The sequence below is a fragment of the Cherax quadricarinatus genome, chromosome 64 (genome assembly GCF_038502225.1).
Source record: "Cherax quadricarinatus isolate ZL_2023a chromosome 64, ASM3850222v1, whole genome shotgun sequence".
Taxonomy (NCBI): Eukaryota; Metazoa; Arthropoda; class Malacostraca; order Decapoda; family Parastacidae; genus Cherax; species Cherax quadricarinatus.
This window is the reverse complement of record NC_091355.1, coordinates 2,386,851-2,404,199: the sequence shown is the minus strand read 5'-3', so window position 1 is coordinate 2,404,199 and position 17,349 is coordinate 2,386,851. Positions and strand designations below refer to the sequence as shown.

Sequence of the window (17,349 nt, the reverse complement as noted above, 5' to 3'; positions counted from 1 at the left end):
TAACACCCAGGTACCTACTTACTGCTAGGTGAACAATAACAAGTGTAAGGTGACTAACACCCAGGTACCTACTTACTGCTAGGTGAACAGGGACAACAGGTGTAAGGTGACTAGCACCCAGGTACCTACTTACTGCTAAGTGAACAGGGACAACAAGTGTAAGGTGACTAACACCCAGGTACCTACTTACTGCTAGGTGAACAGGGACAACAGGTGTAAGGTGACTAGCACCCAGGTACCTACTTACTGCTAAGTGAACAGGGACAACAGGTGTAAGGTGACTAGCACCCAGGTACCTACTTACTGCTAGGTGAACAGGGACAACAGGTGTAAGGAAACAAGCCCAAAGTTTCCACCCGTACCGGGAATTGAACCACGGACACCCAGTGTGTGAGGCGAGAATGCTGCCTACCAAGACAAAGAAAAGATGATAAGTAAACAAAGGAAGATCAGAAAGCAATACCAGAGGATTAGGAAACAAGAAGTTCAGAAAACAAAAGAGGATCAGTAAACAATATAAGAGAATCAGGAAACAAAAGAGGATCAGTGAACAATACAAGTGAACCAAAACAAAAGAGGATCAGAAAACAATACAAGAGAATCAGGAAACAAAAGAGGATCAGAAAATAATACAAGAGAATCAGGAAACAAAAGAGGATCAGTGAACAATACAAGGGAATCAGGAAACGAGGATCAGTGAACAATACAAGAGAATCAGGAAACAAAAGAGGATCAGTAAACAATACAAGAGAATCAGGAAACAAAAGAGGATCAGTGAACTATACAAGAGAATCAGGAAACAAAAGAGGATCAGTAAACAATACAAGAGAATCAGGAAACAAAAGAGGATCAGTAAACAATACAAGAGAATCAGAAAACAAAAGAGGATCAGTAAACAATACAGAGAATCAGAAAACAAAAGAGGGTTAAAGCAATAAGAGCCACAATACAACGTCGCATTAGCCGCACATGTATTTTTTTAATACAACACATTATTGACATACTTTACAGAACCCCAAAATACTCCGCATATCCATGGAATTTTCATGCGCAGTATTAAATGTCAGCAATTTTTGTAGATGAATGGTTCAGAGAACCGACATGTTGATAAATTAGACACATGTGCAACTCTTGGGTATCTTTATTGAGGAAACGTTTCGCCACACAGTGGCTTCATCAGTCCATACAAAGGAGAATCTTGAACAAACGTGACACCACCTATGACTGCTGCACCTCTCCTACAAACGGTTTATAAGCTTCTTCTCCGCACGTATGCCATATTCTATTCAAGATTGATGGACTGACAACATCGACTCAAGGTTGAGGGACTGATTACCTCATTCTCCTCATGTTCATCAAGATTCTCCTTTGTATGGACTGATGAAGCCACTGTGTGGCGAAACGTTTCCTCAATAAAGATACCCAAGAGTTGCACATGTGTCTAATTTATCATCAATTTTTGTACAACTTATGTATCATGTAGAAATAAAGGATCTTAATTTGATTTATTCTTTCATTCAGTTTTGAGAGATCATACGCTGAGAATAATTGTATAAGTTTTTATTTATGTACAGGTACACATAAACACAGTTACATCAATTATCATGTATAACAATATATGTGTAGATTATCTAGGTTAACCCAAGAAAGTCAAAGTGACTTATTTCCATTGGGGTTCTTGGTCATCGACACCATGCCCAGCCCTTCCAGGGTAGGGTAGGTGCCTGAGCCAGAGCTTGCAACTCACAAGACTGTCATTCCCATTAGTCCCCTTGGGGCGGGGATGGCAGACCAGAGAAGCCTAGCTAGTGGCTAGGCCTGGGGACAATTGGTCCCAAAGATGAGGAGGTACTTGTGCCTCCTCTCATGGCAGACTTAAGTCTCAGACACTCCCTAAAGAGGGAGCCAAGGCCGGCCCACCACTTGGAAAAGGCCCGGGCCGGGAGAATACCGGCGAATCTTTAATAATAATAATAATTGGGGTTCTTGTCCTTATTTCCATTGGAGTCCTTGATTAAAGATAAGATTTTGTTCGGTTTTTAACCCCAGAGGGTTAGCCACCTACGATAACCCAAGAAAGGCATCGTTTAATCGAGGACTGTGTCTTATTTCTTGTCCCCCAGGATGCGACCCACAGACTGACTAACATCCAGGCACCTACTTGCTAGATGAACAGGACAACATGTGTAAGGAAACACGTTCAGTGTTTTCATCCCTGCCGGGAATCAAACCCCGGACATTCAGCGTGTGAAGAGATAAGATAAGATAAGATAAGATTTCGTTCGGATTTTTAACCCCGGAGGGTTAGCCACCCAGGATAACCCAAGAAAGTCAGTGCGTCATCGAGGACTGTCTAACTTATTTCCATTGGGGTCCTTAATCTTGTCCCCCAGGATGCGACCCACACCAGTCGACTAACACCCAGGTACCTATTTGCTGCTAGGTGAACAGGACAATAGGTGTAAGGAAACGTGTCGGAATTTCCACCCGCCGGGAATCGAACCCGGGCCCTCCGTGTGTGAAGCGGGAGCTTTAGCCACCAGAGCTTTTCCAGCCAGGCCACTCAATTTTGAGAGATCATACGCTGCAATAACATCGGCGTAGATCACATGCTTCATTCTCTTCTTCAGCTCTTTTGTTTAACTCCATAAGTTCAAGCCTAAGAATTCCGACTAAGACGCGGTGTGAGTGTCCTGACACTCCTTCGATCCTTAAGACTGCGTTTAGTTTATATAAGTTACTCATTAAACCGTTTTCTGTGATGAAACATAGAAAACGTTGACAGATATAGTTAGATGGCTGACTAAAAATATTTGCTTTTGTTGAAGGTCTTAAGTAAGTAAGTAAGTTTATTCAGATATACACAAATACAGTTACATAGATTATCATACATAGCAGCATATGTGTAGAGAACCTAGGATAACCCAAAAAAGTCAGACAGAGTGACTTATTTCCATTGGGGTCCTTTTACCTTATTATTTTAATATAAAGGTGATAATATCTTATTATTATTATTCTATAATGGAGATAACATCTCATTATCATACTGTTAAGACTATCTACTACACGAGGGTCATTAAGACTATCTACAATACGAGGGTCATCACTAGGAATAAGGTAAAATTACACGTGTGTTAGCTAAAAAAAAAAATAAAAAACCATTCCCCTCCCTTTCTGTAGCTACATTCATCAGACACCTTTTGGCACTCTTCTTGAACTGGTTCATGCTATGACTGGCTTTGACATGTGCGGGCAGTCTGTTCCATTCCTTTATTGCTGTACAATAAAAGGTGTTTGAAGCCTGGCCAATGACTGTGGGTACTACAAAGTTGTGTTCTTCTGAATTTGAATTTGAATGATTGCTTTGGTTCCCGACCTTGACAAAATTGACAGCAAGATATTCTGGACACTGTTTGTGAGCAGTTTTATAAACATAATTTAGCTTCAGTTGTTTTATTAGGGCTATTATCGAAATGTCTCCAATGAAGAAGAGATTTTATTTGGGTTATTAACCCGGATGGTTAGTAACCCAGGGTTACACCTGGGTTATATATTCCTACTGGGTTCCTTGACTTACGTTCACAATAAAAGCTCATGAAAAAACGGCAACAAAAGCAAAACAGAAGAACAACAAAAGCTCTCAGGAACTGAACAGGAGTTAAGAAAGAACACACTTAAAGTCCACATAATTGCAACAAAAGCTCTTAAAATTCAATAAAAGCTCACAAAAGACAACACAAATCAACAATAATCACAACAGTAGCTCATTCGACTACAAACAATAAAAACATGCAAACACAACTAACGCCTACAGAGAAAACACAACAAAAGACTACAAAAACACAACAAAAGCCTTCAATAAAATCTTACAAAGCACAACAAAAGTCCTCATCACTATCCCACAAAAAAGAACAAAAGTTCTTACCAAAAACATCATCTGGAAAACTCTACAGTTAATTGCCAACAATAGCGAGAGAGAGAGAGTCAGCCCCAGACCAGACAATGTCAACCTCTTGCTTTAAATGGTCTGGGACTGACTTGGTGAAAGTTGGACCTCGCATGAGACTACACGAAAAGGACCTCCAAAGCCTTATCAATCCTGCCACTTTACCTCACTTTATTTTCTCCATAAATGGGAATGTCTCATCATAAAACAATGTCGTTCTACTTCCTGACCATTCTAAGGCTAAAGAAGTATTTCCTAATATCCCTGTGCACCATCTGTGCTTTTTAACTTTCAGCTGTGTCCTCGTGTGCTGGAGGTCCGCTTCTTAAATATACTCTCCCTGTCCAACTGTCAGTTCCTCTCAGTATTTTGTACGTCGTAATCATGTTACCTGTGGTCCTTCTGTCCTCAGATGCCGTCAGGTTTAGTTCCTCTAGCGTCTTCTTAAAGCTCATATCCCTCATTTCTGGGACTAGTCTCGTAGCAAACCTTTACACCTTTTCCAGTTTCCTTGCATGCTCTATGAAATGTGGGTTCCACACTGGTGCTGGATGCTCCAAGATGGGTTTCATATATGTTTTGTATTGAGTTGGGAATTCTTCCGTGTTGAGGCTCCTGAAAGCTACTCTTAAATTTGCCAGGCTTGCATTTGCTGTAGCGATTATTCTGTTATGTGTCTCAGGCGAAATACTTGGAAGTATGCTCACCCCCAGGTCCTCTTTCAGGAAAGTTTATTGCCTTTGTTTCCAGAGTCTGTACTCTGTTTCCGAGCGCCTTTGCCCTTTCCTGATTTTCATAACTGGGGTTAAATTCTAACAGCCACTTTTGAGTCCAACCCTTCAGCTTGTCGAGATCCATTTGCAGTCTTTCCTGGTCTGCTCCTGTTTGTATTCTTCTCATTAGTTTTACATCTGAGAACAGGGACACCTCTGATTCAATTTCTTCTGTTTTGTAGTTTGCACACACACACATGAAGCAGTACTGGTCCAAGCACCGAACCTTGTGGAGGCATATTCGCCCATCTCGACAAATCCCAGACAAGAGTGAACACGCACGCAAACACACACACACACACACACACACACACACACGCACACACACACACGGTTGGTAAGAAATGACATCATAAGTGTTATGCTGAGTGAGGCAGCCAGAGCTGCAACTCTGAGGCACAACACTGATAGTACTGTTATTTATGTCCATGACGGACTCTCCCTCTCTTCCTCAGTAACTCTACAAAGGAGCAGAGTAGTTGCATGGAAATGACGCTCAAAGAACTTACACAATCTCTGCGCCATAATTATATTATATATATATATATATATATATATATATATATATATATATATATATATATATATATATATATATATATATATATATATATATATATATATATATATATATATATATATAACACCGGCAGTAACAGAAACAGCAACTGCAACATTAACAGCAGCAGAAACAGCAGCAATAACAACAACAGTAAAAATAACAGCAGTAATAGCAACAGCAGTAAAAGCAACAGTAACAGCAACATTAACAGTAGCAGCTGTAGAAGCAGCAATAACAGCAGCAATAACAGCAGCATTAGAGAGGAAGCGAGGTGGCGTACGTCAGTCTTCCCAGAAATGAGCTGCAAGCAGTCGTCACTCTACAAGCAGTGTGTCATCATTCTACAAGCAGAGTGTCATCCCTCTACAAGCAGTCATCACCCTCCACAAGCAGAGTGCCATTACTCTACAAGCAGAGTGCCATCACTCTTCGCAGGATAATGTCAACCACTCAGGAAGATCATCCAGGCTGCTCCCTAACTAACTACCGAGGCGTGATGAATGCCTTGTTGGATGCATTGTATAATTGGATGGGTGCTCGTATAGATGGATGAATGCATGTATGAATGCATATATAACTGAATGGATGCATGTATAACTGAATGGATGCATGTATACAGATGTGGGTTGACACTTGGGTAGATGGTCAACCACTTTCTTGACTTCTCTCATCATCCCGTAGAGTGATTACCACTTATGTCCCTGTCTTCCACTTACTCTCTTCTGTCTTTCACTTACTTTCTTTTGTCTTCCACTTACTCTCTTTTGTCTTCCACTTATTCTGCTTTGTCTTGCACTCTTGCTGCTGAGGCAGGGGACACTTTCTCAACTCTCTCTTACAAGCAACTTGCAAGTGTTTATCACGGGATAACTATGTGTGTGTGTGTGTGTGTGTGTGTGTGTGTGTGTGTGTGTGTGTGTGTGTGTGTGTGTGTGTGTGTGTGTGTGTGTGTGTGTGTGTGTGTGTGTGTGTGTGTGTGTGTGTGTGTGTGTGTGTGCCCTCACTCGCGTTACATGCACAGATTTTAGGAAAGGCTTATTTTAAGGTGATGAGTTAAGTCAGTGCCTTTGTTAAATAAAATCTTACATTAAAATAGAAAGTCTGTAGCAACCTCTGCTTTCTAGAGGGAAAAAACTAGTCAGAATAATGATGGGGGGCAGAAATAAGTATAATACTCTAGCATCTGATGGCACAGCATCAATGACTCGACATTTCCTGGCATTTACGGAGCGTAGAACATTCATGTCGTTCTAGGTACTCTCCACCCCGATGTTTTCAGGTTTTTGATCCACGATAACCGGGTTTAGAATCCCTGGGAAGGTCTCTAATACCTCGTGGTTTCTAACTAGAGAACACCTGGTGGGTAGGTAGAAACCTTTACTGTGTGGGCCAGATGGTGCTGAGGTGAGTCAAGGATACCTCAGTCCACTTTTTTATGACCCCACTCACACCTACACGAGAGGTGTAAACCACTGTGATGGGTGGGCAGCACCCACTCACACCTACACGAGAGGTGTAAGCCACTGTGATGAGTGGGCAGCACCCACTCACACCTACACGAGAGGTGTAAACCACTGTGATGGGTGGGCAGCACCCACTCACACCTACACGAGAGGTGTAAGCCACTGTGATGAGTGGGCAGCACCCACTCACACCTACACGAGAGGTGTAAGCCACTGTGATGAGTGGGCAGCACTCACTCACACCTACACGAGAGGTGTAAGCCACTGTGATGGGTGGGCAGCACCCACTCACACATACACGAGAGGTGTAAGCCACTGTGATGAGTGGGCAGCACCCACTCACACCTACACGAGAGGTGTAAGCCACTGTGATGAGTGGGCAGCACCCACTCACACCTACACGAGAGGTGTAAGCCACTGTGATGAGTGGGCAGCACCCACTCACACCTACACGAGAGGTGTAAGCCACTGTGATGGGTGGGCAGCACCCACTCACACCTACCATTCACCATCACTTAAGAGTGATGGTGAATGTGATTTCCTTTATGGGAGACTACGTAGGTGCTAAGACCAGTCTTACTATCTGGACTACTTGGTAAGAGTCTAGAGTGTCAGAGTAGTGGGGTGCTATACCAGCCAAGACTACTGTTACTATCTGAACCTCTTAATAGTTTGGTACAGTTGTCTGGAATCCAACCTGGCAGCTGGTCCATCGTGACAGATGGTGCACTGGCCCACCATGGTAGCTGGTCCATCATGGCAGCTGGTCCGTCGTGGCAGCTGGCCCACCGTAGATGGTCCACCATGGCAGCTGATCTACTATCAGGAAACAAGACCTTGTCCTGGTTGATGTTCACACACACACACACACACACACACACACACACACACACACACACACACACACACACACACACACACACACACACACACACACACACACACACACACAATATATCACCCACCATAGTCTCACACTTGACCATAAGAGGTGATGCACAAAGTGGTCTTATCTGTAGTCCACGACACGCCCACCCCCATGCTCATACCTTCGTGCGTACCCACGCCCACACCCATGCTCACACTCTCGTGCGTACCCATGCTCTCATGCCCACACTCATGTTTATGTTCATTTCTATACCCATACCACACCCACGCACACATATGCTCATACCAACACCCATCACCCCAACAGCATCTACATCACACGCCCACGCCCAGTTACAATTCTTTGCTGGTGACGTCATTATTGAATCGCTCAGGTTGGCTAAACAATGACGTCAATGTGACGTCATCTCAGCTGGAAAATGCGGCGGTGCCAAGTCTCCAACACCACCACCCCCAGGTGCACATTCTCACCTCTACGACATGTCTCGGGAGATGACATTACCTACTTTAAACTATAGATAACTAAGAATAATGAAAGAGGAGAGAAGGATGCGGCGTGGAAGAGAGAAAAAAAATATTCCAGTAATGTTTTTAATGGAAATGTGGCACCACAGCTCTCATCATGCCTTAAAGTGGTCAGTAAGTTTATTCATGTTAAAGTGGTCAGTAAGTTTATTCATGTTAAAGTGGTCAGTAAGTTTATTCATGTATACATACACATAAATTCGGTTATATACATTATTATACATAGCAGTATATGTGTAGTTTATCTAGGATAACCCGTAAAGGGTTAACTATTTTGTATTTAATTGATCTGTAGTATTTTATTTACACGTAAATAAGACGAGGTTCTGAACACCTGGTTCTGAACACCTGATTCTGAACACCTGGTTCTGAACACCTGGTTCTGAATACCTGGTTCTGAACACCTGGTTCTGAACACCTGGTTCTGAACACCTGGTTCTGAATACCTGGTTCTGAACACCTGGTTCTGAATACCTGGTTCTGAACACCTGGTTCTAAACACCTGGTTCTGAACACTTGGTTCTGAATAAATACCCGGTTCTGAATACCTGATTCTGAACACCTGGTTCTGAACACCTGGTTCTGAATACCTGGTTCTGAACACCTGGTTCTGAACACCTGGTTCTGAACACCTGGTTCTGAATACCTGGTTCTGAACACCTGGTTCTGAACATCTGGTTCTGAACACCTGGCTCTGATCACCTGGTTCTGAATACCTGGTTCTGAACACCTGATTATGAACACCTGGTTCTGAACACCTGGTTCTAAACACCTGGTTCTGAACACCTGGTTCTGATCACCTGGTTCTGAATACCTGGTTCTGAACACCTGATTATGAATACCTGGTTCTGAACACCTGATTATGAACACCTGGTTCTGAACACCTGATTATGAACACCTGGTTATGAACACCTGGCACTTGCTGTTAAGAAAATGTTAAGATAAGATTTGTTGAGATTTTTAACCCGGGGAAGGATTAACCACCCAGGGTAATATGGGGTAGGGAACATTAGCCACCCAGGGTAACCTGGGGTAGGGAGGGTTAGCCACCCAGGGTAACATGGGGTAGGGAGGGTTAGCTAACCAGGGTAACCTGGGGTAGGGAGGGTTAGCTACCCAGGATAACCTGGGGTAGGGAGGGTTAGCTACCCAGGATAACCTGGGGTAGGGAGGGTTAGCTACCTAGGATAACCCAGTAAAGTCAGTGGGTCATCGAGGACTGTCCCCCAGGATGCGACCCACACCAGTCTACTAACACCCAGTTACCTGTATGGTTAGGGTCACAAGGGGTGTCAGAATTTATACACTATACTGAGCACACTTCGATAAGCCTAGATCAGGCCAGTAAGTCTTCTGTAGTGCTTATATGCTTTTCGTATCTTATCCACTGTGACAGTGTTGTAGATACGTTAATATTGTTATGTGATAAGTGGTAGGCTTGGTACACTGTGACGGTACACTGTGTCGGTACACTGTGTCGGTGCACTGTGACGGTATACTGTGACGGTACACTGTGACGGTACACTGTGACGGTATACTGTGACGGTGCACTGTGTCGGTACACTGTGGCGGTACACTGTGACGGTACACTGTGTCGGTACACTGTGGCGGTACACTATGAGGGTACACTGTGTCGGTACACTGTGACGGTATACTGTGACGGTATACTGTGACGGTACACTGTGACGGTATACTGTGACGGTACACTGTGTCGGTACACTGTGGCGGTACACTGTGACGGTACACTGTGTCGGTACACTGTGACGGTATACTGTGTCGGTACACTGTGACGGTACACTGTGACGGTATACTGTGACGGTACACTGTGTCGGTACACTGTGTCGGTACACTGTGACGGTATACTGTGACGGTACACTGTGACGGTACACTGTGACGGTATACTGTGACGGTACACTGTGTCGGCACACTGTGACGGTACACTGTGATGGTATACTGTGACGGTACACTGTGACGGTACACTGTGACGGTACACTGTGACGGTACACTGTGACGGTATACTGTGACGGTACACTGTGTCAGTACACTGTGTCGGTACACTGGCGGTACACTGTGACGGTACACTGTGTCGGTACACTGTATCGGTATACTGTGTCGGTACACTGTGGCGGTACACTGTGACGGTACACTGTGGCGGTACACTGTGACGGTACACTGTGTCGGTACACTGTGACGGTACACTGTGCCGGTACACTGTGTCGGTACACTGTGTCGGTACACTGTGTCGGTACACTGTGTCGGTACACTGTGTCGGTACACTGTGGCGGTACACTGTGTCGGTACACTGTGACGGTACACTGTGTCGGTACACTGTGTCGGTACACTGTGACGGTACACTGTGTCGGTACACTGTGTCGGTACACTGTGTCGGTACACTGTGTCGGTACACTGTGTCGGTACACTGTGGCGGTACACTGTGTCGGTACACTGTGACGGTACACTGTGTCGGTACACTGTGTCGGTACACTGTGACGGTACACTGTGTCGGTACACTGTGTCGGTACACTGGGTGTATCTGGGTGTTCCTGGGTGTACCTGGGTGTTCCTGTGTGTTACTGGGTGTTCCTGGGTGTACCTGGGTGCTCCTGGGTGTACCTGGGTGTTCCTGTGTGTTACTGGGTGTTCCTGGGTGTACCTGGGTTCTCCTGGGTGTACCTGGGTGTTCCAGGGTGTTCCTGGGTGTATAAGTGTTGCCTGGGTGTAATGTTAACTGCCAGAAGTGGACTATGGTGTGTTGGAGAGTGTATGTAAGGCTTCTACTGAGAGTCACCACCACCATCACCACCAGCACCACCACCATCGCCACCACCAGCACCACCAGCACCACCAGCACCACCAGCACCACCAGCACCACCAGCACCACCAGCACCACCAGCACCACCAGCATCGCCACCACCAGCACCACCAGCATCGCCACCACCAGCACCACCAGCACCACCAGCACCACCAGCACCACCAGCACCACCAGCACCACCAGCACCACCGTGTCTAACACACCACACATGTAAACAGTCTGTCCTCACCAACATAACGTAGCAACAAACTCTGCTATCAGGCGACCTTTCAGACTTAATACTGAATAATCTTTGTAATTTATCCTTTATTGGTTGTTGTCATTCATTGTGCCAGTTATTCATTATTTCCCAGACTGTCTCTCAGCGTTGAGTCGTTCATTATTTCCCAGACTGTATCTCAGCGTTGAGTCGTTCATTATTTCCCAGACTGTATCTCAGCGTTGAGTCGTTCATTATTTCCCAGACTGTATCTCAGCGTTGAGTCGTTCACTATTTCCCAGACTGTATCTCAGCGTTGAGTCGTTCATTATTTCCCAGACTGTATCTCAGCGTTGAGTCGTTCATTATTTCCCAGACTGTATCTCAGCGTTGAGTCGTTCATTATTTCCCAGACTGTATCTCAGCGTTGAGTCGTTCATTATTTCCCAGACTGTATCTCAGCGTTGAGTCGTTCATTATTTCCCAGACTGTATCTCAGCGTTGAGTCGTTCATTATTTCCCAGACTGTATCTCAGCGTTGAGTCGTTCATTATTTCCCAGACTGTCTCTCAGCGTTGAGTCGTTCATTATTTCCCAGACTGTCATATTCTGTAATCAGAAATCCTTAATCCTTAATCCTTAATCTGTCATTTTTTTTCTTATTAATTACCAATATATTAACTTGTGTCTCCCCAGTCTTCCCTCACTGTGTGTGTTGTTCACATATGTACATATGTGTAACTGTCAGTGTTGTAAGATATTTTAACACTGTGTGTCAGAGCTGTGAAGTTGTCTGGGTGATTTCAACGACCCACTTGTCAGGACAAACACCATCTTCTGTATCAGCCAATTTTCATCCCAATAACATCACTCTCTTATTCTGCGATGACCATCTTTGGCTAATGTTGACTTGTATTGCAGGTGTTAGCAGAGGAGTGAATGAGGAGGCGTCGACGAAGACACATAGGATCAAGGAGGCCCCGCCCATATAGGAGTCCAGAGCGGGAGGCCAGACGGAGACTTAGTCTGAGCGAGACACTGCCGCATGCGGACGTGTGCCGCTGCCCTCTACTGCTCTCCTGAACTGACTGTGTTGTGTTGAATTGAAACACTGACCCGCAACCATGGTGGTCGAGGATAAGAAGAAGAAGTCGGTGCAGAAGGATAAGCGTCCCATGACGCCCAAGGAGAAGTGCATCTGTCAGATCTGCACGTGCGGGTGAGTTGTTTGATTAGTGCAGGTGGTATCTTCCACCTGTTAGTGCCTTATTAATGCTCTGCAGGGGCGTCAACAACACCTTCAGTGCCCCTGGTGTGTGTGTCTCGTGGGCATGGCTCCCCCTGGGGCATAATACAAGGGTAGGAGGCTAGTTGTGGATAGCGTGAGGGAGAGTGGTAAGGGGCGGGGCCTTATTTGGTATTGTGCCCTAGTGCACGACGCCAGAGCTCACCCACATGCAGGGTATAGTGCCCATCAGGGCCGCCCACACTCACCCACACCCACACATTATACCCAAAAACCTGCACTCCGTAGATACCTAGTGAATACGCTGACAGTCTAGGTTGGGTATCTATCTGCTTCCTAGACTAGAACATCTTGTTCTCAGTGCCCCCTTTGACGTACCTCAACGTCGCTTGTTGACGTTAACGTCTCTGATGTGTCTTTAGCTTGTAGTGAAATAAAAGAAGGCAGGTGGTGTGGAAAGGTGGCATGGAGGCCAGCAAGGTGGTAGGTGGTGTTACAGGTGGCTGTGATGGCGGTGGTGGCAGCAGCCCCCGTCAGATCCAGCGGGCAACCAAGGGCACTGCAAGGTGAAAGTCTGCCCTCACTGCTGTCTCCACCACCACCACCGCAACACTCCTGCCCCACCACCACCACCACCATTACCATCATCACTACCACCACCACCGCCACCACACATAGCACCGCCAACACCTCCACACTCCTGCCCTACCACCACCACCACCACACAATATCATTGAAATTCCTTGAGTAGCGTCTCTATTAAGAAAGAATAGGAGATGATTGGGTGTGAGTTGGACCTGCCTAGCATGGGTCGGCTGGGCGGGAGATCAGGTGCAGCCGGGCAGGACTTACCACATATCTGATCGTTGACTAGGTTAGGATAGCATCAAATTATATCAACCTAAGGAACGAGACGTCTCCTCAGGGGCGAAACGTCTTCTTACGGGCGAAACATCGGTGTCCTGATGCTGCAATAAGTGTCAGGACCCAAGACTGTTCAACTGCCTCCCAGCATACATACGAGGGATTACCAATAGACCCCTGACTGTCTTCAAGAAGGCGCTAGACAGGCACCTAAAGTCAGTACCTGACCAGCCGGGCTGTGGTTCGTACGTCGGGTTGCGTGCGGCTAGCAGTAACAGCCTGGTTAATTAGGCCCTGATTCAACATGAAGCTTGGTTACAGTCCGGGCCGCGGGGGCGTTGACCCCCGGAACTCTCTCCATGTATACTCCAGGCATCTTCGTGTATTCTTGTGTAAGAGTTTGTTCGTCTTGTGCCCAGTATTCTCCTTTCCTAACATGTGCCACGCCTCCGACAAGTGCCACTCTCATTCCCCTTAATAAGTGGCACTCACCCCTGCAACACAGGCACCTATCTTGTCTGGAGTAGGAAATGCCCAGCCCAGTCAGCTATGGGTAGTCTCAGAACGTTCCCGTCAGTCCTGCACCCTCACACACACACACACACACACACACACACACACACACACACACACACACACACACACACACACACACACACACACACACACACACAACACTTGCTTCTTTAACACTCATGGGAGGAAACACGACTGACTGACCTCATCACAATTAAATTACAAGAGTGAAGAATCGTGGGAGCCATGACTGCGACGTGTAAAATACTTACAAGACTGGATAAGACCTAGAATCGATCCCTCGCAAAGAAAAGTGAGTAAATACACACCTCTTGACAGCCAAACTGTGTAATTGTGGGAAAGAGGAAATATGACAACGGCATACATGATACTCACAGGACTAAATACAGTACACACACACACACATCAAAATGATGATAACACATCAAAATGATGTCAAAAGCATATTAAAGTCAGTAACATCATGACATGGTTCAATCTCTCATCAACTGAGGTGATGTCAGCAGCAGATCGAGGGATACAGTTGATGCCAGAAAATACCGTGAAGTCCAGATGATGTCATTGTGGTGTTGCTGTCAAGGTGACACAGTGAAAATAATTCTGGAAATGTAATGAAATCATTTAGGAAAGTTACTGTCAAGCGCTGTCAAACTTCCTGTATACTTGACAACACTGCTTAGTCATTATAATAATAATAATAATAATAATAATAATAATAATAATAATAATAATAATAATAATAATAATTTTCCCTTAAATACACAACATTATTACCCAGTAATGGATCGACACCATGCCCAGCCCTTCTAGGGCAGGGTAGGTGCCTGAGCTAGAGCTTGTAGCTCACAAGACTGTCATTCCCATTAGGGTCGGGGATGGCAGACCAGAGAGGTCTAGCTTCTCCCTACGAGCCCTGTGAGGGCGGGGAATGTGGCTAGGCCTGGGGACAGTTGGTCCCAAAGATGAGGAGGTACTTGTGCCTCCTCTCATGGCAGACTTAGGTCTCAGACACTCCCAAGACAGGGAGCCAAGGCCGGGCCACCCTTGGAAATGGCCCGGGCCGGGAGAATACCGGCGAATCAACAAAATGAAGACCTAGTAATGACAGTCGCAGGTTCGTGGTACCATCAGCATATAAACCATGGTTTACATCAGACAAAAAACCTAGACCATAAAACCACCGTACTCTCTTGGCGATAGAATTCAGTTGTTTATGTAAGGATTCCATACTCCGAAAGGGATTGGATTTTTTTTTTTATGGGGAGATACAGGGACATATTTTTTTAAGGTGATGGAAACTGAGGTGAAACTGAGTCTGTGTGTGTTAAAATGTCTCTTACGAAAGTGCTTAGGAAAGGTATGTTTTTTGGGGGGCTGCTGCGTTCGTATGTACACACACACACACACACACACACACACACACACATACACACACACACACACAGTTACCTCACCCACTGACCGCACACAAACATGACTCTGTTACTCTCATGAAATTCTTTAAGAAGAACTACAACTGTATCACTCTCTCCCTCCCTCTCACTCCCTCCCTCTCACTCTCTCCCTCCCTCTCACTCCCTCCCTCTCACTCTCTCCCTCCCTCTCACCCTCTCACTCTCTCACTCTCTCACTCTCTCTCACTCCCTCCCTCTCACTCTCTCCCTCCCTCTCACCCTCTCACTCTCTCACTCTCTCTCACACACACAATAAACGGTAACATAATTAGGTATTAAAGATTTTATTTAAGCTTAAATATACTATATAACGTCTCTTTTTGATCATAGATTTTAGATCAGTTGAACTACAGTCATCTCTAGTCTACAAATATAGTTATGAAAGCGGTAAATGCAGTTGTCATGGTGTAAATACAGTTGTCATGGTGTAAATACAGTTGTCATGGTGTAAATACAGTTGTCATGGTGTAAATACAGTTGTCATGGTGTAAATACAGTTGTCATGGTGTAAATACAGTTGTCATGGTGTAAATACAGTTGTCATGGTGTAAATACAGTTGTCATGGTGTAAATACAGTTGTCATGGTGTAAATACAGTTGTCATGGTGTAAATACAGTTGTCATGGTGTAAATACAGTTGTCATGGTGTAAATACAATTGTCATGGTGTAAATACAGTTGTCATGGTGTAAATACAGTTGTCATGGTGTAAATACAGTTGTCATGGTGTAAATACAGTTGTCATGGTGTAAATACAGTTGTCATGGTGTAAATATAGTTGTCATGGTGTAAATACAGTTGTCATGGTGTAAATACAGTTGTCATGGTGTAAATACAGTTGTCATGGTGTAAATACAGTTGTCATGGTGTAAATACAGTTGTCATGGTGTAAATACAGTTGTCATGGTGTAAATACAGTTGTCATGGTGTAAATATAGTTGTCATGGTGTAAATACAGTTGTCATGGTGTAAATACAGTTGTCATGGTGTAAATACAGTCGTCATGGTGTAAATATAGTTGTCATGGTGTAAATACAGTTGTCATGCTGTAAATACAGTTGTCATGGTGTAAATACAGTTGTCATGGTGTAAATACAGTTGTCATGGTGTAAATACAGTTGTCATGGTGTAAATACAGTTGTCATGGTGTAAATACAGTCGTCATGGTGTAAATACAGTCGTCATGGTGTAAATACAGTCGTCATGGTGTAAATACAGTCGTCATGGTGTAAATACAGTTGTTGTCTGGCGGTGAATAAGTGACATGCATCTTTAATGACCCTAATGTAGTAGATAGGCTTTAAATCCCATTAAACAATGAACGAGCTTTAACGACCTTCTTGCAGTAGACAGGCTTTAAACCTCATTTAACAAACCAACGTCATATATAAACTGGACATAAAACGCTTACTTATCTCCTTGTTATTTAAAGTCCAAGAGATAATTTGGACATTAAAATACTTAGAAATATTTTAGGCACTTAAAAATTATTAAAGTATATTTTCCTGTGATTTAAAGAACCTTTAAAAATCTCGTTTTCTGAAAAGAGCATCGAACTGCCACGTTTTCTGTGGCGGTTTAAAGGGTCCCGTTTTCTCTGACTGTTGTTGTCGTTTTTATTCGCCTATTGGGATAATTGACTGACTTTACTACTCTCTCTTTCTCTCTCTCTCTCTCTCTCTCTCTCTCTCTCTCTCTCTCTCTCTCTCTCTCTCTCTCTCTCTCTCTCTCTCTCTCTCTCTCTCTCTCTCTCTCTCTCTCTCTCTCTCTCTCTCTCTCTCTCTCTCTCTCTCTCTCTCTCTCTCTCTCTCTCTCTCTCTTACACAGGGTTTGACAAGGTTAAGGATCCCTAGCTTTATTGACAAGCTATTTACAGGTTAAGGATTCCTAACTTTATTGACAAGCTAAGAGCTGTTACCTACATCAGCTCATTCGAAAGCATTTTTATTATGAGACATACATAATAAAGTTGGATGAAGTTGGAGCCATCTGTGGGCCAACATTTTCATTTGATCAACTGACTTTATCTCGTTGACATCATTATGCTGTACGAATGTGTTCCATACTACTGCTTGGTGATT

At 44.5% G+C, this 17,349-nt stretch overlaps 1 protein-coding gene across 2 annotated transcripts in view; it reads left to right on the top strand.

Moving 5' to 3' along the window:
- LOC128699978 (uncharacterized) overlaps positions 1-17,349 on the top strand; it is a 128,886-nt gene that overhangs the window by 20,446 nt on the left and 91,091 nt on the right. For both annotated transcript variants that reach the window (XM_053792835.2, XM_070098703.1), the window contains one exon: positions 12,090-12,387. In XM_053792835.2, coding sequence (XP_053648810.2) covers positions 12,293-12,387 — 95 coding nt within the window. In that variant the 5' untranslated portion in view covers positions 12,090-12,292. Of the gene's footprint in view, positions 1-12,089; positions 12,388-17,349 lie in introns of those variants that run through there.